At 42.4% G+C, this 24,684-nt stretch overlaps 1 protein-coding gene across 1 annotated transcript in view; it reads right to left on the bottom strand.

The window, feature by feature from the left end:
- Positions 1-24,684, bottom strand: part of CAPN6 (calpain 6) — a 68,609-nt gene that overhangs the window by 12,301 nt on the left and 31,624 nt on the right. Inside the window, exons 4-9 of the mRNA XM_089678263.1 lie at positions 23,793-23,985; positions 22,085-22,278; positions 17,756-17,833; positions 14,656-14,851; positions 11,948-12,070; positions 6,831-7,033 (exon numbers count right to left, since the gene is read on the bottom strand). Of these exons, the coding sequence (XP_089534389.1) occupies positions 6,831-7,033; positions 11,948-12,070; positions 14,656-14,851; positions 17,756-17,833; positions 22,085-22,278; positions 23,793-23,985 (987 nt within the window). The remainder of the gene's footprint in view (positions 1-6,830; positions 7,034-11,947; positions 12,071-14,655; positions 14,852-17,755; positions 17,834-22,084; positions 22,279-23,792; positions 23,986-24,684) is intronic.

Below are 24,684 nucleotides of genomic sequence, written 5' to 3'. Positions count from 1 at the left end.
TGATCTGCTGGGCACAGGTGGGCGGAGCTAGTGGGCGCACTGCTGGGCACAGGTGGGCGGAACTTGTGGGTGGCACTGCTGGGCACCGATCATCAGGGCACTGATCATCAGTGCCCTGATGATCGGTGCCGATCCTCGCTCTGACAACTGCCGGTTCTCGGCAGTACTTTCCTCACGATCTGACAGCGTGAGGAAAGTGCAGCCGAGAACCGGCAATTGCATTTCCCTGTGATCAGTGTGTCATTGGACACCGCTGATCACGTGGTAAAAGGCCGCTGTGATTGGCCTTTTACCACATCACGTGATCAGCTGTGTCCGTAGGACACAGCAATCACGGAGATCGCCGGGTGCGCGCCCCCTGGGGCGCGCAGGAGAGCGCGTTCTGGGAGGACGTCATATGACGTCCACCCAGAACTGGCCGGCCGCAGTGCAGCCGTCATTCGGCTATCTGCGGTCGGCAACTAGTTAAATGGTGACAACAGCGGCATATGTCCAGACAATATAATTGAGCACAGAGGCTTACAAGTGATTTATAGGCAGAAGATTATTGGAGAGAGGGGCAGAACGTTGTCGCCCCTATAAAATAAACTGCCCAAACACAGACCTTAATATCAGTATCACCAGCTAATATTTTCATGAAAGCTAACAATTAAAACAAAGATAACCTTTCCAAGTGATATTATTTATATGAAATTTTATTGGTTAGGTTTACATCTACTTTAACAAACCATGCTTATATAGCACTACCCGATTAGGAGTCGCTAGAATATTTGGGTTCCCCTATAGTCCTGCACAGCCAGGCATCACACATCTTCACCCAGGTTTTCATCCAGAGTCAGAAATCAGTCCTTGAGCTTTGGTTTTGTTTTATTTAGGGGATGTGAACTGGGATAGGGTTAGGGGTGTACAGGATGTCTAAGGATACTGATAAACTGAGGACAACTTCCTGAAACTATTTACAAGCCTTCACTGCAGCATAGTCTTTGTTGGAGAGTTAGCCAGCATTTCCTTAGTGTACCACCCCAGACCCTAGATGAATGTCTCCTCTTCACCCAGCAATCTGGAGGTATCCCTGAACAGTTGATCCAGTTCCTGTCACTTTAAAAGATGAACAGTCACTGGCAGGTGGCTAATTTAGTTTTCCTCCAGTGTGCTTCTTCCCCTACCCACCCAGGGGGTGTAGGTGTACTCACTCAGATCCTCTCCTGTACTGCTTGTGGGTTGGTGGCTGCCTATCAGCTGGGCTGCTCCTTCTCTGCCATACAGGTGGTCCTATCTCAGGGCGCTGGTGAGCTCTGTGCTTTTCTCCTTTACAGTTCCAGGCCTGGAGGTAGGCCCCATCCCACTGGGCCAGCTTGCAGCTTCCTTCAGCCTCACATCCTCCTCTCTGTCTACCACCTGAACTCTCCTGCAACTGAGCAGGCTCTAACAGTTTTAAGACTGTCCAGCCCCTTGCCAACCTCCTGCATGGGGATTGGCTAGGACCCCACAGGTCTACCCACTGCCTCTAGAGCAGCGGTTCTCAACCTGGGGGAAGCGACCCCTTTGGGGGTCGAACGACCATTTCCCAGGGGTCGCCTAAGACCATCGGAAAACACATATTTCCGATGGTCTTAGGAACCGAGACACCGCTCCTCTCTCCGGCGATGTGTGGGCGGGATGATACGCTGCTCCCGTCACCTGGCCACACCTCCGGGATCGCTCAGCAGCTCCGCCTCCTCGCCGCTGATTGGCCACCGGAACTGTAGCTCAGGAGAGGCACACAGGCGGCCAATCACCGGCGAGGAGGTGGAGCTTGGAGAGGAGGAGCCGAGCGGCAGCGCGCGTACATCAAAGAAGATCGAGGGAGCTGCCGGAGCGAGTGAAGAGGAGAGCGGCCAGAGAAGGAAGACAGCTGACAGGTAAGTGAGAGAGCGAGCCCAGGCTGTCACTAATACCAACGATGGGGCACTATTCCTCCCCCCACTGACACCAACGATGGGGCACTATTCCTCCCCCCACTGACACCAACGATGGGGCACTATTCCTCCCCCCACTGACACCAACGATGGGGCACTATTCCTCCCCCCACTGACACCAACGATGGGACACTATTTCCCCCCCCACTGACACCAACGATGGGACACTATTTCCCCCCCCCCCCTGACCCCAATGATGGGGCACTATTCTCCCCTCCACCACACTGACATCAATGATGGGGCACTATTCCTCCCACTGACACCAATGATGGGGCACTATTCCTCCCCCCACTGACACCAACGATGGGACACTATTTCCCCCCCCCCCCTGACCCCAATGATGGGGCACTATTCTCCCCTCCACCACACTGACATCAATGATGGGGCACTATTCCTCCCACTGACACCAATGATGGGGCACTATTCCTCCCCCCACTGACACCAACGATGGGACACTATTTCCCCCCCCCGACCCCAATGATGGGGCACTATTCTCCCCTCCACCACACTGACATCAATGATGGGGCACTATTCCTCCCACTGACACCAATGATGGGACACTATTCCTCCCACTGACACCAATTATGGGGCACTATTCCTCCCCCCACTGACACCAACGATGGGACACTATTTCCCCCCCCCCCGACCCCAATGATGGGGCACTATTCTCCCCTCCACCACACTGACATCAATGATGGGGCACTATTCCTCCCACTGACACCAATGATGGGACACTATTCCTCCCACTGACACCAATGATGGGGCACTATTCCTCCCACTGACACCAATGATGGGGCACTATTCCTCCCACTGACACCAATGATGTGGCACTATTCCTCCCACTGACACCAGTGATGGGGCACTACTCCCCCCACTGACACCAGTGATGGGGCACTACTCCCCCCACTGACACCAGTGATGGGGCACTACTCCCCCCACTGACACCAGTGATGGAGCACTATTCCTCCCACTGACACCAATGATGGGGCAATACTCCCCCCACTGACACCAATGATGGGGCACTACTCCCCCCACTGACACCAATGATGGGGCACTATTCCTCCCACTGACACCAGTGATGGGGCACTACTCCCACTGACACCAGTGATGGGGCACTACTCCCCCCACTGACACCAGTGATGGGGCACTACTCCCCCCACTGACACCAGTGATGGAGCACTATTCCTCCCACTGACACCAATGATGGGGCAATACTCCCCCCACTGACACCAATGATGGGGCACTACTCCCCCCACTGACACCAATGATGGGGCACTACTCCTCCCACCGACACCAATGATGGGGCACTACTCCTCCCACCGACACCAATGATGGGGCACTACTCCTCCCACCGACACCAATGATGGGGCACTACTCCTCCCACCGACACCAATGATGGGGCACTACTCCTCCCACCGACACCAATGATGGGGCACTACTCCCCCCACCGACACCAGTGATGGGGCACTACTCCCCCCACCGACACCAATGATGGGGCACTACTCCCCCCACCGACACCAATGATGGGGCACTACTCCCCCCACCGACACCAATGATGGGGCACTACTCCCCCCACCGACACCAACGATGGGGCACTACTCCCCCCACCGACACCAACGATGGGGCACTACTCCTCCCACCGACACCAACGATGGGGCACTACTCCTCCCACCGACACCAACGATGGGGCACTACTCCTCCCACCGACACCAACGATGGGGCACTACTCCTCCCACCGACACCAACGATGGGGCACTACTCCTCCCACCGACACCAACGATGGGGCACTACTCCTCCCACCGACACCAACGATGGGGCACTACTCCTCCCACCGACACCAACGATGGGGCACTACTCCTCCCACCGACACCAACGATGGGGCACTACTCCTCCCACCGACACCAACGATGGGGCACTACTCCTCCCACCGACACCAACGATGGGGCACTACTCCTCCCACCGACACCAACGATGGGGCACTACTCCTCCCACCGACACCAACGATGGGGCACTATTCCTCCCACCGACACCAACGATGGGGCACTATTCATCCCACTGACATCAGTGATGGGGCACTACTCCTTCCACTGACACCAATGATGTGGCACTACTCCTCCCACTGCAAAATTACAGTTATGAAGTAGCAACGAAAATAATTTTATGGTTGGGGGTCACCACAACATGAGGAACTGTATTAAGGGGTCGCGGCATTAGAAAGGTTGAGAACCACTGCTCTAGAGCCTTCTTCCAAAAGCCACAGAGCAGGGGGGAATTCCAGAGAGGCTTGCCTGCAGAGCCTCTCAGCTCCTGACCACAATTTGACCTTCTGGCTATTACATCCCAGCTGCTACTTTGCCTTCCTTACTGACAATCAAGACTTTAGCTCCCCCTAACTAAACTAGAAAGGTGCTACACTTACGCTTTTTAAGTTATAGTGCTGAAGTACGTTTCATTTTCTTATATGTCCAGGCTGTGTGCACAGACCTGTACACCCAATATCTGCACGCAACAACTGACTAATAGCTTGTGTTTCAATTCTCAACAACACCTTAGCTACTTTATTCTATTAATTGGGGTATTTGTGCTTATTTTGGTAAGATTACAGCTTTTACTTTGGATGGATTAGAGTGCATCAGGTAGTTGTTGCTGACAGTCCATTATAAACCCACCTTTATCACAGCACCTCACTGCATCCTTTGGCAGCATAAAACCATTATGCACCCAAAACAATGTACTTCCTCACTCCAGGTGCAGTGCAGTCCACATCTCCATATACCCAAAAACTGTTTTTTCTTAGTTAAATGTATATAAAATAAATGTACTGATTTTAGCAGTAACATTTGCAATGGGTGTTTAGTAGTTCTCAGTGATCCAAGCCTGAAAAGTCAGCTTGTCATTTACAATACCACCCCCTGCTGCACTGAAGTTTCTCATTGACATAAGTGGAGCAGGGCAAGCTAGTACCTCAAGCGCATATTGGGCCACCTCCAGCTAGTGGTACATCCTTGACACCCAGTAATCCATGGATATGACTGCTTATAGGTGTTTTAGGGAAAGCCTTGGTGTCCCTGCCCATGTCTGCTTGAACAGGGCAGGGACAGCCTTACAGGGAAAAAAACTTTAAAAAGAAAATTGTAAAAAAGAGAAAGTAAATCTATAAATAATATTTATAAAAAAATACATGAATAAAAATTGTGATGACAGGTGAAAAAATGTTAACATGGGACATGCCCAGGACATGAACTGGAGGTAGGGGCTATTTTTCTACATATAACTCCAGCACTCCAGAGCTGTAGGCAGGTGTTACAGTATATCCACCAACATCAAGGTGGCATTGTGTCATTTCTTCAGGCTGACAGGAGACCACTGAAGACTAGTTTGTCCCCTGTTATAGACTCCAGGTGGCCATCTAGGAGAGGACAGCATCTCTTATTGAATGTCGATATTTGGGCAGCCGTTTTGACATAGAAAAGCTTAAATAGCAGATTCTGTGCCATTTGGTGTTCCTGCAGTGTGGGGGTAGGTCAGGGACAGAGCCCCACTGGGTATAAAAAGAATAGGAGCTGGAGAGGCACCTGATAAGGAAGGAAAGAGTAGGTTTCCCCCTTAAAGAGTGTCTCTTCTGCCAGCATGCTGGAACTGTCTACTAATGGAAGCCAGATAACTACAAGGACTTTGGGGTTCGCAGGGTGACCCAGTAATCTTTTGTATCTCCTCCAAATGAAATGCTGCTTGGGCATTCTGTAGTCTGTAAGCTAATGTCATATTACTATTGAAAGAGTGCCTTGCTGATAAGCATAGCCTTTTCTGTCTGAAGAAGCATATGACTTGCACTGCCATTGTTGTAACTGCCTTCTTTCTATGATCATTCAATTTCTACAATAAAAAAATGTTGTTTAGGTATCTGTGTGTTGACTCCCAATTCTCAGGTACACTGGTTAGGCCCTGCATACATTCTCCTGGTGCCATGATCACCCAGAGTTATGAGAAGCAAGTGGAGGAGGAAGGGGAGTAGGAGTAGAGAGAAGAGGTGGAGGATTGGAAGAAGTGGGCTGTTTTCAACAGTTCATCTCCATATGTGATTCAGTATGTCAATGACCACCACATATACAGTAATCCCAGTTCCCTGGAGCCTTTCTTTGGGCCATATTCACATAGGATGTGGAGAAAGAGGTGAATAGAGGACTTGCAATTGACTGAATGGTCCGTCCCATCCATTCATAGGCAAGTTTTTATTCATAGAAGCTGTAGTACGGCTTCTGTTCTCCGTTCACATCTTGGCATTTATCTGAGCATTTAGATCACAGTGATTCTGCCTGCAATCCCAAAACGTTGTGCAAAAATTACAAATCACACCAAGTTCCTTAGTGGGTGACAAGCTTCGCGCAATGCAGTTGGATGCAATTGTAGCAGACGATTGTGGCAGAATCGCACTGAGTTTTAGATGCCATTGAAAATGAATGGCACCTGAAGACGCGTGGTGTGATCTGTTATTGTTGCACAGCATTTTGGAAAAACGGGCAGAATCTTACAGTATCTGCCCGCTATAGAAAATGCCCAGATGTGAAAGAAGCCTTAATAAAGGAGCTGGGTAGAAAGGTTGGACATTGTCAGGCACACATGTTGACTGTCCATCACAGCTCCCTCAGTTCTATTAACCCCTACTGCACCAGAAAATTATGGCAGTGGGGGTAGGGGGGTCGGAGGTTGAATATTTCAAGGAAAGAAGGAGCAAACTGCAGAAAGTACACATCAAATTAATAGTAAGTCATGTCCCTTGTGTTTGATTTTTTTTTTTATTTTGAAGGAACTTATGCTTTAACAATAAAAGAGGTAATGCATAAAACAGTACTTTTTATAGAAACTGCATACCTGAAATCAGAGGGTACATCTGTAAAGATTCTCAGGATGAAGTTACAGCTTATGCCCGGGTGAAAAGTTGTAGGAATAATGATGTATCTTCCTGTTTTTAACATTTTCTTTAAGAAGACAGACCTTAGGTTCATATAGGGTGACGATCCAACCCTCACCTGTCCTTGAATCTTATGGATCCTGTACTCTCGATTTTGTTCCACCTCATGAAGCAAAACATTCATACTCAATACATTATGTAAATATATATATACTATCCATTTTATCTTCACATACTATCAACATTACAATAAAGAATTAAAAAAACCACGCTATTGGCAGTGACAAAAAGAAAAAAAACAATTCTATTTCTAGGGAGCAGCTACAACTAAACAAGTGCAATCACCAGACTCATATAATCACATAGTATCAATATAGTGAAGCGCCTAAACCAACAACATTATCCATGTTACATATGTGTAAAAGAGTGTGTCACGTGTATATCTACAGTATATGAACAATCAATCTGTGCAAAAGAAATAAATAGCAAAAAATTATAATACCTCATGTAAATACACTATATTGCCAAATGATTGGTTTCAGGTGTTCCAATCACCTCCATGGCCACAGGTGTATAATATCAAGCACCTAGGCATGCAGACTGCTTCTACAAACATTTGTGAAAGAATGGATCGCTCTCAGGAGCTCATAGAATTCAAGTATGATACCGTGATAGGTTGCCACCTGTTCAATAAGTCCATCAGTGAAATTTCCTTGCTACTAAATATTCCACGGTCAACTGTTAGTGGTATTATAGCAAAGTGGAAGCAACTGGGAACAACAGCAACTTAGCCACAAAGAGGTAGGCCACGTAATATGACAGAGCAGGGTCAGTGCATGCTAATGTACACAGTGTACAGAAGTCGCCAACTGTCTGCAGAGTCAAAAGCTAAAGACCTCCAGACTTCATGTGGCCTTCAGATTAACACAACAGTGCGTAGAGAGATTAATGGAATGGGTTTCCATGGCCAAGCAGCTGCATCCTTGCCTTACATCACCAAGTGCAATGCAAAGCTTCAGATGCAGTGGTGTAAAGCACGCAGCCACTGGACTCTAGAGCAGTTGAAACATGTTCTCTGGAGTGACAAATCATGCTTCTCTGTTTGGCAATCCGATGGACGTGTCTGGGTTTGGTGGTTGCCAGGAGAATGGTACTTGCCTGACTGCATTGTGCCAAGTGTAAAGATTGGTGGAGGGGGGAATATGGTGTGGGGTTGTTTTTCAGAGATTTGGCTTGGCCCCTTAGTTCCAGTGAAAGGAGCCCTTAAGGCATCAGCATACCAAGACATTTTGGACAATTGTATGCTCCCAACTTTGTGGGAAGAGTTTGGGGATGGCCCCTTTCTATTCCAATATGACTGCACACCAGTGCACAAATCAAGGTCCATAAAGACATGGATGAGCGAGCTTGGGATGGAAGAACTTGACTGGCCTGCACAGAGTCCTGACCTCAACCTGATAGAACACCTTTGGGATGAATTGGAGCAGAGACTGCGAGCCAGGCCTTCTCATCCAACATCAGTGCTTGACCACACAAATGCGCTTCTGGAAGAATGGTCAAACATTCCCATAGACACACTCCTAAACCTTGTGGACAGCCTTCCCTGAAGAGTTGAAGCTGTTCTAGCTACAAAGGGTGGGCCAACTCAATATTGAACCCTACGAACTAAGAATGGGATTCCATTATAGTTCATGTGTGTATAAAAGCAGGCATCCAAATACTTTGGCAATATAGCGTATGCAATATAAATCACACTATTATATTCATATAAAGACTCATCATCTCAAAAATGTGTAGTCCAAACAATCGTGCAATTTGTCCAAAAATTATAATAGCTGGTCCCATACACCATTCAATCTTCATGTAACAAACAACATCTAATTTCTTCTGTGTTCCACAACAAATTCACAAATAACCACCACTGGAATTAAAGCACCAATGTGCTCACCACCAAACACCCACTCAGAATGTCTCCATACCTGGTATGATGCACTCCACTGGGAAATGGAGGTCAAACTCGCTTAATAAAGATTTATCAAAGTTTGTCTCTTAAGAATGGTCATCAGTCTCCCTAGTACAGATGTCATGTAAAGCATAAAAGGAAAGAACACATAATGTAGAATGTAAACCACTTCTATGGTGTCATCATGCAGGGTAGAGTCAGTATGCCAAAAAACGCATTGATTGTTCTACTTTGTGAGTGTATACCTATAAGTTTTTTAAATAAACAAGTGGTTTGTGGTCTGTGTTCTTTCCCTTTATACTTTAAATTATATCTGTACTGGGGAGATTGATGACCATTCTTAAGAGAATCCTTTGGTTTCAAGCTTTAATACTGTACATCTTTAATAAGCGAGTTTGACCTCCATCCCCCAATGGGGTCCATCATACCAGGTGAGAAGACACCCTGAGGGGGTGTTTGGTGGTGGGCACATTGGTGCTTTGTTTCCAGTGGTGGATGTGAATTTGTTGTGGATACAGAAGAAATTGGGTGTTGTTTGACACATGAAGATTGAATTGTGTATGGGACTGGCTACTATTATCGTTTTTGGACAAACTGCACATAATTGTTTGGACTACACATTTTTGGGATGATGAATCTTTATATGATTAAATACTGTGATTTATATCACTTATTTACATGTGGTATTATCATTTTTGCTGTATGTATATTTATTAGTTTTGCACAAATGTATTATTCATATAGATATACATGTGACCCCCTCTTTTATATAGCATATGACTAGGGGATATTGTTAGTTTGAGCGCTTCACTATATTTATTCTATATCATTGCATTACATGCATGAATTTTCAAACCCAGACAAAGCTTATTTCATTGTGTATAGAGTAGGAAAATGTGTCTACTGCTCTGTCACCCCTAGGGAGAACTCCTTATTTCCTGTCTGGTGATAACATTGCTGACAGAAATGGTACAGAAAGTGAGGGGAAGTTTCTATTGGTAGAACAGGATACAATACAAAGCTGAAATAGTTCTAGCCTATCAATGCTGTACTACGAAAGACGTATATTCTCTGCTGGTGTTTCCATGTTGGAAGCTCTCCCATCATTTCTTGCTTTGGTGACAATTTTGTTCCCGTGTCAGAAAGTGCAGAGAAAAGGCACGGAGACAATGCTGTTCAATCCTAAACCTAAAAAACGTTTTGACTGAGATTTTACATTACCAATATACAGTAGATCTGTCAGAACAAAATATATTTATTGAAGTTTTCTCCATAAGGGTTCACCAGGATATTGAAAAGGTACATGTAAGCTGGAAGAAGGTAGCATCTTTGAAGAACATAATGTTTTGGTGGCAGAGTGGAGACGTGTTAAACCCCGTCAGGTTTTTATTGCTACAGTGTAACAATGGCAGCCTCTCAGATAAGTTAAAACTAGAAAAAAGTGCACATTGTCAGGGCAATATACAAAGCAATGCAAAAATTCCCAGTACACGTTCCACTTGCCAGCTGATCACCACAAAGCATCTAATTAAACGGTTTCAACATCTTGCTAAACTATACATGAAGCAGACTGTTGTCTCAAGGTGCCTCGTCTAAGTGTGGTCCTTAACTCTAAACTAGCTGAATTCCCAGCTATTGCAGATATTTACTAAAACTGGAGCACCAAGAATCTGGTGCAGCTGTCCATGGTAGCCAATCAACTTCTAACTTCATGTAAATAAATAAACAAAGGGGGTAAAACGAGCGCTGGATGATATTAGAACAGGATATAAAGCAGCTGGCATGAAAGGCAAACCTCAAAATGCCTCATAAGAGAACAGTCACAAAGAGAAAAAGCATGCAGCGCTAGAATATTGAGATTACCTCGCAATGCAATATGACAACCTCAATGGAGATAAACGCAGCTAGCATATAATTACTGGTATGTACAACCCGTACTGGAACATACTCTTAGTCAAAATAAGGTGTACATAGTGACATTGGTGTCAAAGTCAATATATCAATGGAGTAACATAAGGAAATCTGTGACTTTTGTGGTAGGAAGTGTGGCTGTAGAATGCACTAACCAGATAGCGCATATGATAGCGCATTGGAGTAAAATGACCTACTCCTGGTCACTGGATAAGGAACTCTGCCGGAGTGTTGGTCGTCTCTGCTGCAGTCACCAGAATCATCTGTATTGGTAAACGCTCATCCAATATGTTGTGGAATCCTTTCTGACAGCAACCTCCAGGGGGTGCAGTGCACGCTCATAGGACAGGAGTCACCTTGAAGGCTCGGAAATAAACCCAAAAGAGAGGCTTCCGATAGTGTAGTAGCACTTACATGATATAATTCACAATTCCAGGTAGGTATAAGAATGGCCGCCCGTATCAAGGTGTGGACCATGTGGACAGTGGTGGTAAGTCAAATAGTATCTCCCTAACGCGTTTCGTGGCAATGGCACGTTGTCACCAATGTCACCATTGACTAAGAGTATGTTCCAGTACGGGTTGTACATACCAGTACTTATATGCTAGCTGCGTTTATCTCCATTGAGGTTGTCATATTGCATTGCGAGGTAATCTCAATATTCTAGCGCTGCATGCTTTTTCTCTTTGTAACGTCTAACTTCAGCTCGTTCAGTTAAGCTTTAACAAAAAAAACTGGAAGCTCATTGGCTTCTGTGCAGAGTTGAATCATATTTTGTGCGCTCCAGATTTAGTAAATCCACCCCTATGGGTCATACAGTATATACGGTTTGGCAAAGCATACATTGAGTTTAGTTGTTTTAATGCTTTCTGTGCCCCTGTTGGGGAGATATACTTTATATTTGTCCTGGTTACCATCATCTATGGTACAGAAGGTAACAGGGATTCCAAAATTTTAGATTTCTCACAGGAACAGTTGAGGGCTAACCTGCCAAAGGGGACACCTGTTCCTGAGTATTTCCCCTCATTTTGGAGAAGTTTCCTCTTACTTCCGGTTGTGTCTCTGGTGACAGAATATGAAAGGAAATCTCCCTAATGGGACTCAAATGACATGGATTCAAACATTCTCTATCCAAATTAAACGAAAAGTATTGGTTTTACATACTCTCTAGAAAAATACATTTATTCACTAAATAATGTTTACCTTAAGTATTTCAAAGCCTATAATGAAACTGTCCCCCTTGCCAGACTTCCTGTGAATCCTTTGGTCTTTTTGCTGTAGAGAAACAAGCACTTCATCTTCTTCTTTTTCTATTTCAAATATGTACTGATGAAAAGAAAAAACACATGAGCATATGGTCGTACACACACATGGATGACTTCTTATGCTGGTCTCCTTTGGGCAAAGACAGTTGTAAGGTGACCGGGTTTTTAACATGAAATATGGAGACACCCTATTGACCACACCCACTTCTAACCATGCCAACAAAATTACAACCCCATTTGAAACCCAGCCCAACAAAACCACACCCCCATGTTAACACGTTAAATAATTGGTCACAAACTTATGAAACAGCAGATATTCAAGGTATAAAGACAAAATAAACAGCTTTGAAAAAAACGGGTACCAAGATATTCAAGCATATTTAGAAGGCATGCCGTGATGGTATCAAGAAGAAAAATATGGCCTAAGTAACGCGCCGCATGTTGTACACTTGCTTACTTTTCCAGTAAGGTGGGTGTTGCTTCACAGTGTACAGATTTGGGTGTGGAAGAAAAATAAGCTCCAGAAATCTACCAATACACCATAATGAGCAATCCCCATTCAAAAAGGGGGAAGTTTACTAAAACTAGTGCACTTAGAATCCAGTGCAACTGTGCAAAATAGCAAATCAGCTTCTAACTTCAGCTTGTTCAGTAAAGCTTTGGCAATAAAACCTGAAAGCTGATTGGTTTCTATGCAGAATTGCACCAGATTTTGCACTCTCCAGTTTTAGTAATGAACCCTTAAAATGTTATACAGTTAGCATGTAAACATTAATTGACTTGTATAGTTCAACATAGTGCTGGAAAACTTTGATAGACTGTTTTCTTTCAATGGGATACACAGGTGATAGACAGCTATTATCCTACTTAGGTTTTGGTGGTGGGTCAGTGATGGTCTGGGGAGGCATATCCATGGAGGGACACAGACCTCTACAGGCTAGACAATGGCACCCTGACTGCCATTAGGTATTGGGATGAAATCCTTGGACCCATTGTAAGCTGGTGCAGTGGATCCTGGATTCCTCCTGGTACACAGCAATGCCCAGCCTTATGTGGTGAGAGTATGTAGGCAGTTCCTGGAGGATGAAGGAATTGATACTATTGAATAGTCCCCACTCTCACCTGACCTAAATCCAATAGAACACCTCTGGGATATCATGTTTCGGTCCATCTGATGCCGCCAGGTTGCACCTCAGACTGTCCAGGAGCTCATTGATGCCCTGGTCCAGATCTGGGAGGAAATACCCCAGGACACCATCCGTTGTCTCATTAAGAGCATGCCCCAATGTTGTCAGGCATGCATACAAGCACATGGGGGCCAAAAAAGCTACTGAGTACCATTTTGAGTTGCTGCAATGAAATTCCAGCAAATGAACTAGCCTCATTTTTTCACTTTGATTTTTGGGGTGTCTTTGAATTCAGTCCTCTGTAGGTTGATAATTTTAATTTCCATCAAACGATGGGGCATCCTTACGTTCCTAACACATTACCCAGTCCAAATCAGTATAGATATCCAGCATGATATTTTTCCCCATTGAGATCTGATCTGTTTTCAAAGTGTTCCTTTAATTTTTTTGAGCAGTATATTTAACCTGAATAGTTAAAACATTTTATATAAAGTTTTTTTTTTTGCTGACTAGATAGAAAGTATGCTGTGTCACATTTGCATTATTTTGGACTAGAAGAAAGCCAACAAAAAAAAATACCTGCATAAACTTATTATAGGTTAGGACAGACCTGACTAGTAGACATCATTATTACAATTTTAATAAAAATATGCTAGAGGTGATATAGACTTTGATCTTTGATTTGGTCTCTGCTACAGCTTTAGTGTGAGATACTGTTAAGGTATCAGATGTGTCACAATATGTTTATATAGGTGTCTTTTCTTATCTGAAAATAAAATTGACACAACTTAACGTGGTTATAAATGCATGACAGTTTTTATCCTAAAGAATACAGTATGCAAACCCAACATTTCATATTCCTGATCTGTGCCTGCTGTACCATGTACTTGTATGAAAAAGTATACTGTTCTTTTTATAATTCTTCCTTTGTGTGAAATCCTTGGTGTTCCTGCAAGTCCCTCTGCTTTCATATTAAAAACTGACCACACTAGGCATGGCCGGTTCTCTAGCTGCGCTGGGAACTCAGCGTGCTTTCCTCCAATGATCAGACTTGTCCTGACATGCCCCCTACATAGCTTTTTACTGAGATGATCAGTGTACTGCTGTTTATCCTCCTTCAGCTCCTTTGCAGCTGATAATAGAGGGAATGTGATCACTTCTAAAAAAAAGGGGAAACAAGTACTGATAATGTTTTTTATATCTATACACAAATGTTTTAACTTTCATTTCTATTTTAAACTGAATGGGTTGTTTTACAAGGTGAGGCTTTACAATCACTCTAAGTCACATTGACCCCAAGACTATACGGACACCATCAAAATGTAGGACAATCAACCACAGCTTGAGGACACATAGCAACCTCTGGGGGAACTGTAGGGTTCCATGGAACCATGGCTGAGAATGGCTGTGCTAGAACAACGTTGAGTGTTAAGTGACAAGCCAATAGTATAAAATTCCACGCCTGCAAGCTATCCCTGTCAAATATCATGAAAACGATTCTAGTCAAGATCTTAGTTACCTGCGGATTCTGAAGGAAAGTACTTTTGTTATTGAAGCACCCTCCAGAGCGGTTCAGCAAAATGTCTGCATTCTCAGTCCATTTTCCAAATGCTTCTCCCTTTTCCCATGTCTTGTGTCGGCTGAGTAATGAGGTGTTTATTACATGGCACACATCAGCACTGGAGAAATTCTTACACCAATCCTCAAACGTCATCCTACATCAGAGAACAAATAACAAATACTAATGTTTTAAAGTGTCTTTAATCTCATATGGTACGCAGGCTCTCATAAATGACAACTGTAGAATTCTACAACACCCCATGTATACATGCTAAAAATAATCCATCGGGTGCATTAGGGAAGAAAATTAACAAAGTACTGAAAACTCTATACATTTCCTTTATGGGATTCTTTAAAACGAAATTCCAGACACAGATGAAATACATTCATGAAAATTGTTTTACCAGCCAAAGAATTTATATTTCTGTCCATTCAGTCCAGAGATTTACACAGTCCTTTCATATAGCACAGCTACCCTGAGAACCTGACTTTTCATTACTGCAGTGATACAACTAGGCCTTGCCCCACCACAAGTATGTATTTGAACAGTGAAGGAGAAGCAGTAAAGCGATGAGCATATCTCTCTGTCACTTTGTTTTCACTTCCTATTAGCATACCCCTTGCTAGTATTCTACTGATTGGCTCATTGTGCTGCTTCCCCTCTCCGATTCTGAGCTCTGCTTTATAGTGGATTGCAAAAAGGCTGCTACCAAGCCAATTTTAAATACATTAGTTGATATTAAAATTATACTTAGAGTAGATATATATGTGCATCTAAATCAACTAGTCCTCTGAAGAATTATTCCCATTCTGTTCACTTTTCATAGGCGATTGACAGGTGGTGATGTGATGCCTCCTCACTGTCTGTTTTAACACCATTTTTGTCATCAAATGCTTTGCAAATGTGTGATTTGCATGCGATTGTTGGGTGTGTGCGGCACTTACCCATTCATGCAAATGCGTTGCGTTTGGTGGGCTTGCTTCCTGCCTATTTCTACATGTTGGGGAGTTTTTGCTGCGGGCATGAAGCAAAGCATTGTGACTGCGACATGTAAACACCCCCATCTGCTGCTTGTTGCAGTATAGGGGTGGGAAAATGTAGCTCAACCACACATTTTTACTGCCCCTGCAACTGCACATATAAATGATGCCTTAATGATTTTTTAATAAACACAACCTCAGAGTGGTTGTCTAGTTCTGGGAGTCCAGGAACATCCTCACACTCACGCAGTAGTGCATTCCTGGACACAGCGAATCACAGTGCTTGGTACCCGGCTGCTATGAGCAGTCAGGGTATCGTGTGATCACAATGACCAATCATAACAATCAGAGGATAACATGTAAACAAAACTGTCATGAATGGCAGCTGACTAGCACTGATAGGCGGCACTGATTGGCATTGATAGGTGGTACTGACTGGCACTGATGGGTGACACTGAAAGGCAGTTCAGATGGGCACTATGTGGCATTGATGTGCACTGGTAGTCACTGATATGTGGCACTGATGTGGCACTGGCACGAGGCACTGATGAGCACTGACATAAGGCACTGATGGACACTGACAAGTGGCACTGCTGGGGCTACACTGATCATCAGGGCACACTGATCATCAGTGCCCTGATGATCAGTGTACATGTCCCCTCTGTGGAAAGCTGATTACCGGCTCTCCTCTCGAGCTGTCAGCGTGACAGCTCGAGAGGAGAAAAATGCCAATAACTGGCATTTCCCTGTTTACATGTGATAAGCTGTGATTGGACACAGCTGATCACATGACATCTTTGGCTCTTTCCGTGATCGGTGATCCGCTGTGTCCTGAGAATGGGAGGACGTTATATGACATCCTCCCAGAACTAAAGAACCACCTTGCACCCATCATATTACTATATGGCGGGCGGGAGGTGGTTAAAAATTTAATAAAAATATATTTATTAATTTTATTAATTTATTTATTTTACATATTGTCACCAGTCAGTATCCCTGATCACCCCCACACCAGTCATATGATGACGCTGTACTGCACTGGTGACAGCATGTAAAACAAATTGTGATTAAAAAAACAAAAAAATGGCCTAAATTAATTAAGAAAGATTATGTATTTGCAAAATTTTCTAACGGAAACTAAGAAAAACATGTTTTTTTTTTCAAAAATTGTCAGTATGTTTTCATTTATATACCAAAAAAATAAAAAAAACCTAATGGTGATTAAATACCACCTAAAGAAAGGTCTCTCTGTCTCAAAAAAAAAAATGCTAAAAATGTCATTGGGGTACAATGTTGCATGACTGAGTAACTGTGTGACAGCATCGAAAACTTGGCATAGGCAGAAAAATGGTGAAAGTGTCTGGTATTGAGGTGGTTAATCTTACTGTAGTATAGCCATTGAAGGAATGGGAATGTTTGGTTTTGGGGACCAATTCAACCATGTGGCCCCCTTCATGATAGGTACAGTACCCTGTGGGGAGTAGAAAATGTGACAAGGAAAGTAAGATATGGTGCCGCAGTAATTTTTGAGAATAGTGTAAAGTGGATGTTCCTAAAGGAGATGGTTAATTGTGACACACCATTTCACATCTTCCAGCATCAGCTTGTAGTGCCCACTTACAAAGGTTGATAAGACAGTTCCCACTGAAGGGGCTTACAGAAATTAACTGCAGCAAAACTGGTTGAAAACAGCCTTTGTCAGGATGCGAACGCTAAGTTGTATGGGATCCCATTCCTGTGGTTTCTGCATCTGTCGGAGGCTGCGCCATAAACCCAGGCCCAATACACTTGGGAAACTGAATTTCAAGCTGGTGTTTTATGGAAACTTTTACCTGGCATACTGACACCTCGAGATAACCATTGAATATATTAATTCATAATATTTGTTTTTAATGATGACCATGCTTTAATGATAAGCTATACCCCATTGCTGAATAATACTCTGTGAAGAATATGTGTGAATTAACTAATCAACCTTTAAAAATCCCCATTGTTGGGCCTAATTACAGATGTTGAATGTCACACACCTAGTTGAATTCCTTATTTCAGTATATCAGTGTCATGCATAAATCTCTCACCAGAACTCGCCATCATTTCGAACAGTAAGCCCAAGCTTCTCTTTCTCCGACCTGCTAGCTTTGTTCCATTCTTCAGATCTTAAAAAATAAAATGAAAAAAAAAATAGATATTGTTGTTATCCTTTGTGTATAAAAAAATATGAATTTTCCAAAATGCATTGAATCCTGACGCAAAATGTTCAGTATATTGTATTTCTAGTTTCATGAATATTCACTAATGTCAGCTCAGCAGCATTGCCATCTTTTTGGATCCAAACATCCTAGCCAAAGCAGTTCAGTGCAGACTCCAATACCTTATGTAGGCCATACATGGGTCAAATTCTGAAATAATGTTCTTTTGAAAATCATAAATAAAAATTTTTGTTCTAATTTTGCACCATTAGTGGGCTGCAGCATCGGCCAATTTTCGTGCTGCCTTCAAATTTGAATGATCAGGCATGGTGGAAATTTTTTGAAAAACTAACAAATTTCTAATCAATGATGGGAGAATCGTGCAAGTAATATAATTAAAAATGAAATGAGCATGAGCTGCAACCTGGAAAGAAAAGAAGATTCCCAGCCACGAAAATTATTTTCTGTAGCAACATGAGGTGAAATTGAAGGCTTGATTGGTCAAATTTTGATATCAATGGTGGCACCATCAGATTACAAAACACACAAAATTTCAGATTTTCTAAAGAAACCTTGTTCAGAATTTGACCCTTAGTTTGTTCATATGGATTTTACTGTACTCTCAAATCAGCTGGAAGATGTAATCTGTCTTCATATTCTGCATCTAATGCCTATTCCCAGCAGGATGTGCCTAGAACAATTGGTTTCATTGTAAGTTCTCCAAGACAACATATCCCTGCTTATTTAGAACAACATCTATATCCCTGGGAACTTCCTGATCAATGAACTTCTAACCCATATTGGCACCATATCTTTGTTTGAGAAAGCTCTGGCTTTGCTATTTTGGTTCTTACCCATAGCATGCTAGTGAAATTCAGGGCTTGGGGCTTCTCTGATGCTGGGTACACACAGAAAGATTTTTTCTGTTCAACCCAGCAGGCTAAATGAAAAAAAAACATACAGATCACCATACACTTGATGTTATTGCAGCAATCTCCTCACTGAGCTATTGTGTTCTGACAGGGGGACTGCCACCCTGCCAGGACACACTGATCAGCGTCGCAGCCACTGGCTACCGGCTCTGATTAGATGCTGATCAGATGCTGGTTCGTGAGATCGGCTCCTGTTGGATGAGATGCTGTACACACAGGCTGAGAGTTGGCCAGTGCCTGCCGAACAGACTGTTTTCAGATCAGCATTGGTTGCTCTATATGCTGCCCCACAGCTGCTTTGATCCAGGTGGGTGGAACCAAAACACATGTCAAATACCAGCCAATGGGATGGGGACTGGGCTGGTAGCTACGTTTATGCGGCTCCACTCCCTCTCTTAAGCACCCAATCATTGGCTGGCATTTGACAGCTGCTCCGGTTCCACCCACCAGGATCAAAGCAGCTGAATGCCTGTGGGAGGGAAGGGAGGAGAAGCAGACATTCAGCGGCTTTAGGGAGGAGAATGCAGAGCATTGGTTGCTCAATGTGTCGCTAGCCACCCCTAGCATTCAGCCTGCTAGGTGTTTCTGCCAGCCATCTGTTGCTGGTTCCAGGCTGCTCCTTATGAAAGCCTAGAAAGTATATTCTCTGACAAAGCAGCGCCTGGCACCCGAGTGAGTATATCATGTGTCCACATGTCCTAATGTCACACTGCCCCCCCACCTGTCTGTGACCCTCCCACTGGAGTGAGACTTCCCCTCACTTCCTGTCCCTGTGACCCCACTGGAGGGAGACTTCCCCTCACTTCCTGTCCCTGTGACCCCACTGGGAGGGAGACTTCCCCTCACTTCCTGTCCCTGTGACACCATTGGAAGGAAACTTCCTGTTTCTGTGACACTACCGGAGGGAAACTTCCTGTCCCTGTGACACTACTGGAGGGAGACTGCCTTTTTCTGTGAAACCACTGGAGGGAGCTTGCCTATTTCTGTGACATCAATGGAAGGAGTCTTCCCCTTGCTTTGTGTTTCTGTGAAACCAATGGAAGGAGTCTTCCCAACAATTCCTATCCCTGTGCCCCCAGTGGAGGGGGACTTCCTGTTTCTGTGACCACACTGGAGTCAGACTTCCTGTTTCTGTGACCCCACGGGAGGGAGACTTCCCCTCAATTCCTGACCCAGGCACAGGAACATCCATAAAAACATTGTCAGAGGTTCAGCGCCTTCCTTGCTGTACTCGGACCAATTAGTTTATCTCCTGTTGTGGCTGGAGGGGGAGAGATTGCATGTGGAGAGAGCAGCCACAGCCAGTAATAGAAAACCTAGAGGAGGGAGAATTAAATATTTAATCAAATTAGACTACATAAAATTAACTAAACGTTTTGCACATGCATACTTTACATTTAAAGATTGTAACCTAACTGCCCTGCTTTTTGGTGCTGAGCAGTGTGGCTGGAAAATGAGGGGGCGTGATTTATGTTGAAGTGGGTGACTACACATTCAACATGAACAGGCCTACTGGACCTGCCCAATTCCCAGTGGTTGATGGGAACTGTAGTTTCCTTTTACTGCAGAGAAAGAGGAGAGGATATGATGTAACCCAAGCTGTTACACTTTTTCCTTGGCAGAGCAGATGCTGTTATCTTTTCAATTACAGAGATGACTTCCTGAAAATTCAATTAGACTTCTCTCTTCAGTGGTAGGGCATTTTACAAATGTATTAACTGTTTAGTTCTAAAAACAATGGAAAATATCCTCTTGCGCTTATAATGAGTTAAAGTAAACCTACTAATAGCTGCTGCCACTTAACTTGAACCATAAAGTATGTGCTCAAATTATTAGAAGTAGTGAAGCGCTATATCAATATATCACAAGTGTAATAAAAGCGCCACACCCTTAATACTTTAAAGCAGCAATTCCACCTCAAAGAAACCAAATAAATGTCTTAGTGCTATAACTTAAATAAAGGAATGCGCTATATCAATATATACTCCTAATGCATATTAAATAAATATAAACAACATATTGGTGCTCAGTGTGAAATATAAATTATTAATATATAGTGAACCAACTCTAAAATAAAGTGAACACTCAAATGTGATAGTGGTTATACTCAATATTATTAATAATAATCCATAAAAACAGAAATCATTAGTGAATGGTGATTATACTCAATAATATTATTATAATCCATAAAATATAAGTAAAACAAAATTCATTAGTGAAATATCAAGCTGTAAAGTCCATGCAAAAAACGTGATGGTGCCCACGTGATCTTTACACTAGTGGAGAAACAATTGCTGCCATTTGAGGATTGGTGTTTGTTTCTCCACTAGAGTGAAGATCACGTGGGCACCATCACGTTTTTTGCATGGACTTTACAGCTTGATATTTCACTAATGAATTTTGTTTTACTTATATTTTATGGATTATAATAATATTATTGAGTATAATCACCATTCGCTAATGATTTCTGTTTTTTTGGATTATTATTAATAATATTGAGTATAACCACTATCACATTTGAGTGTTCACTTTATTTTAGAGATTGGTTCACTATATATTAATAATTTATATTTCACACTGAGCACCAATATGTTGTTTATATTTATTTAATATGCATTAGGAGTATATATTGATATAGCGCTTCACTATTTCTAATGATTAACTGTTTAGTGTTTTGTGTAGGGGGGTGTACTAATGGGTGATTTTTTTGCCTATCTTGGAGTTCTTCTTTAAAATGGAGAATCTGTCAATTTTCAAATTCATGAGATTTCTGTAAGCCCTCCTATCTGCTGAGTATCCTCATGCAGTAAAACACAGATATTGAAGTTCATATAAAAACAGCACTGTTTGTCTGGTCTCCTTACACACAAAGGGCCTCAATATAAACTGTCTTCTGAATAGCATACATAATGAGGAATACAACCTGCAAACATCAAATTAGCCTGTACTATCTGCCTTTGCTACTGACCTTGGCCTGGTCTGTCATTAATGATCATCATGCTTGATCTGTCTGTTTGCATTCTTTTCACTCTATCTTGCTGTCTCATTCATAAAAGAAGACATTTTAAGAACACGATTTGTTTTGTGGGAGGTGTGCTTAATGGACTTATGTATTCCAGTTGATGGTGTTTCTGGCTTGTTGTCTGTTATTATGTTTACAGAATTTTGACAGTTATTTTATAGTTCAGGTTGGAAAATTAAAACTTACAAGCTAGGTAGGTAGGTTGTCACAAATTAATATTCATTGTTTTGTGTTATTAAATGCACCCCACTAAGTTATACTTACTCATCATTCCATGCACCTCTCCACTCTTTCTTTCCCCATGGATTCCTCATTCTAACCATAAACAGTTTAGTAGTCTTTCCAAAGCAAAGAGTCTTCTCACCCAATGTCACCTTTTTAATATCTGTTAAAGAGTATGCATGACCTTTAACAAGTCCTAGAGGTGTGACTTTCTCCCTGTCACTGTAGGAAGGAGCCTGAAAAATGAAGTAGTATAAATATGAACATCGGTTTGTTTCAACATCATTACACAGAAAACATTCCCTGGGGTTCATATAGACTGGTGCAGACAGATTTTTGCAAAAGTGTCTCATGTGCATTCTAAAAGTGATGCAGACCTGTCTAGAACTCATACTTGAATTTGACACATTCTGCGTAACTGTTAGACACTTTTGCAATCCAGTGTCCCTCTCTATATGCCTAAAGAGAGTTGGTCTAAATTGACTCCACTTTGATACGAAGTTGGTATTTTTTTTTTGTATTTGGCGCAGGTATTGCATTTGCTTTTACACTGTAAAACTAGTGCATTTTAGAACTACCTGAATTTGGAGCACCAGCCCCTGTCAAAACCAAAAGTGTTGCCAAAGCTTAAAAAATTTGCCACAACACATTACCAAGAGGGATTAACACCATAAAAGTGGCGCAGCAGCTTTATTGAATCCCCCCATTGTGCCTTTGTTAAATCTCCCCAAATAGTGAAAGTATCACCTTAGAAGAGCAAGGTACATAATGTGTGCAATATCTCAATAGAAAAAAAAGGTTTCTCTTATGCTCACAATAAATCTATACTATTCACATAAAAAACTGGCAAACAGGTCTCCTGGGACTCAGTCAAGAACGCAGCAGACAGATTTCATCCAGGCTTTCAGTACATGCTTCAGACTATTTCCTGCTGGAGTATGAAACATTGATCGCTTTTATGTACTGTTAAGTGATTGCAGCTGGTGTTAAGCAAACACACAATCTATCATATTTCATCGGCCCAGCATGCAGTCTATTTATTGCTGTCGGAATTTCCCAATAATTAAGCCAGATTATGAATACTGACACCATTATTTTTTGCTCATTTTTTTCTTTATCTGTACTCATTCAGTTTTGGCTTTTGAGAAAACCTTTTCAGCCAAGACTTTTTAATATATCTGCCATGTGGTTATACATTTTTTTTTGGATATACTGTATTCCTTAAAGTGAATGCCCAGCCAAAACATTGACAGAAATATATTTTTGTGTCCCTATTGCAGATTTTCCCTTACTTCCTCTCTGGGGAAAACCGGACAGGGTTTCTATTTCTTCCTAACTCTATTCAAAAACGAAAAAAAAGGTTTGTCTTGACATAAACTTTAATTTCAAATACCACGATTTTTGTTATTTAAATTAGATTTGGTTTTATTTTATGATATATGTATTAATAAGTATGAATATGTGAACACGTACTGATCATTTTTTGATTTTGGTATTGTGCAAGTGGACCAAATCACCCTGTGAGTATAACTATCTATAGCAACAATAATCAGCTCCTTTATATGTAGGTCATCTGTGTATTTAGCTGTTTGACTGGTATTCAATCTTATGAAAACAGTATATTTTTGGTATTCCTTTTCTTTAGTATGACTTAGCATGACATTGGCCTTCAAAACTGTTCTACAATAATAGGATTTTATAATTTTCCCTTTTTTCAATACTTTTTTTCCAATTAGTGAAGTAGTCTTACCTTTAGATGAGAGCAGATCAGCCCACTTTGTCTATGAACTTTTAGAAGCATTTCAAACAACTTTGTCTGCACAGCCACATTAACACTGTACTTATCATCGGTTAAGTCAATATTTTCAATAACTGCTCCTGTGAAATCCACTATGGCATCCGCTGTGCTGCCACCATCTAGTGATTCATATGATCCTGACAACCTAAAGTACGTAGAAGAGCACAAAGCATGTATGAAATTGCACATTAGGTACTATGTTGATGGGCTTTTGTTTGCTGTAAACAAGTTGTGCATCCCCATACAAGTCTATGGTAAAGCAAAACCCCCTTTAAACAGGTCAAATGCAGTTAAGAAGGAGGCCAACTACAGGTCAAATGCACCTGTCAAGGAATGTTGCATGAGCTCAGAAGCATCTCAAACTGATGTCATGAAGACAAGACGAAATCCCTTCAACACAGACCACAAAAACCCACAAGAATAAATCAGAATTCATCTTTCACCAGTATAACTATAGTAAGCTGAAATCCCATCAGCTGCTCTGGCGTACTACAAATTACATTATTCTTTACACAAATTAATAATTATGCATGCCATATATGGGTCGAATTTCAAAAGAATTTTCTTTTTAAAATTGTAACTAAGAATTTCCGTTCAAATTTTGCATCTTTACTGGGCCGAAGTATTGGCTGATGTTCGTACAGCGATCAAATTTAAGTGGTCTGGCATGTTGGAAATTTTTTGAAAAACAAATGAATTTCTGATCATCGATTGGAGAATCGTGTAAGAAATATAGCCAAAAAAGAAATGAGCATGAGCTGTGACCTGGAAAGAAAAGAAGATTCCCAGCCATGAAAATTATTTTCTGTAGCAACATGAGGTGAAAATGAAGGTTTGGTTGGTC

The sequence above is a fragment of the Staurois parvus genome, unplaced genomic scaffold, assembly GCF_062004578.1.
Source record: "Staurois parvus isolate SC_StPar_1 unplaced genomic scaffold, SC_StPar_1.0 ptg000202l, whole genome shotgun sequence".
In the NCBI taxonomy this organism is placed as follows: Eukaryota; Metazoa; Chordata; class Amphibia; order Anura; family Ranidae; genus Staurois; species Staurois parvus.
Note: the sequence above shows the minus strand (reverse complement) of the source record. Positions and strands in the feature narration are given on the sequence as shown.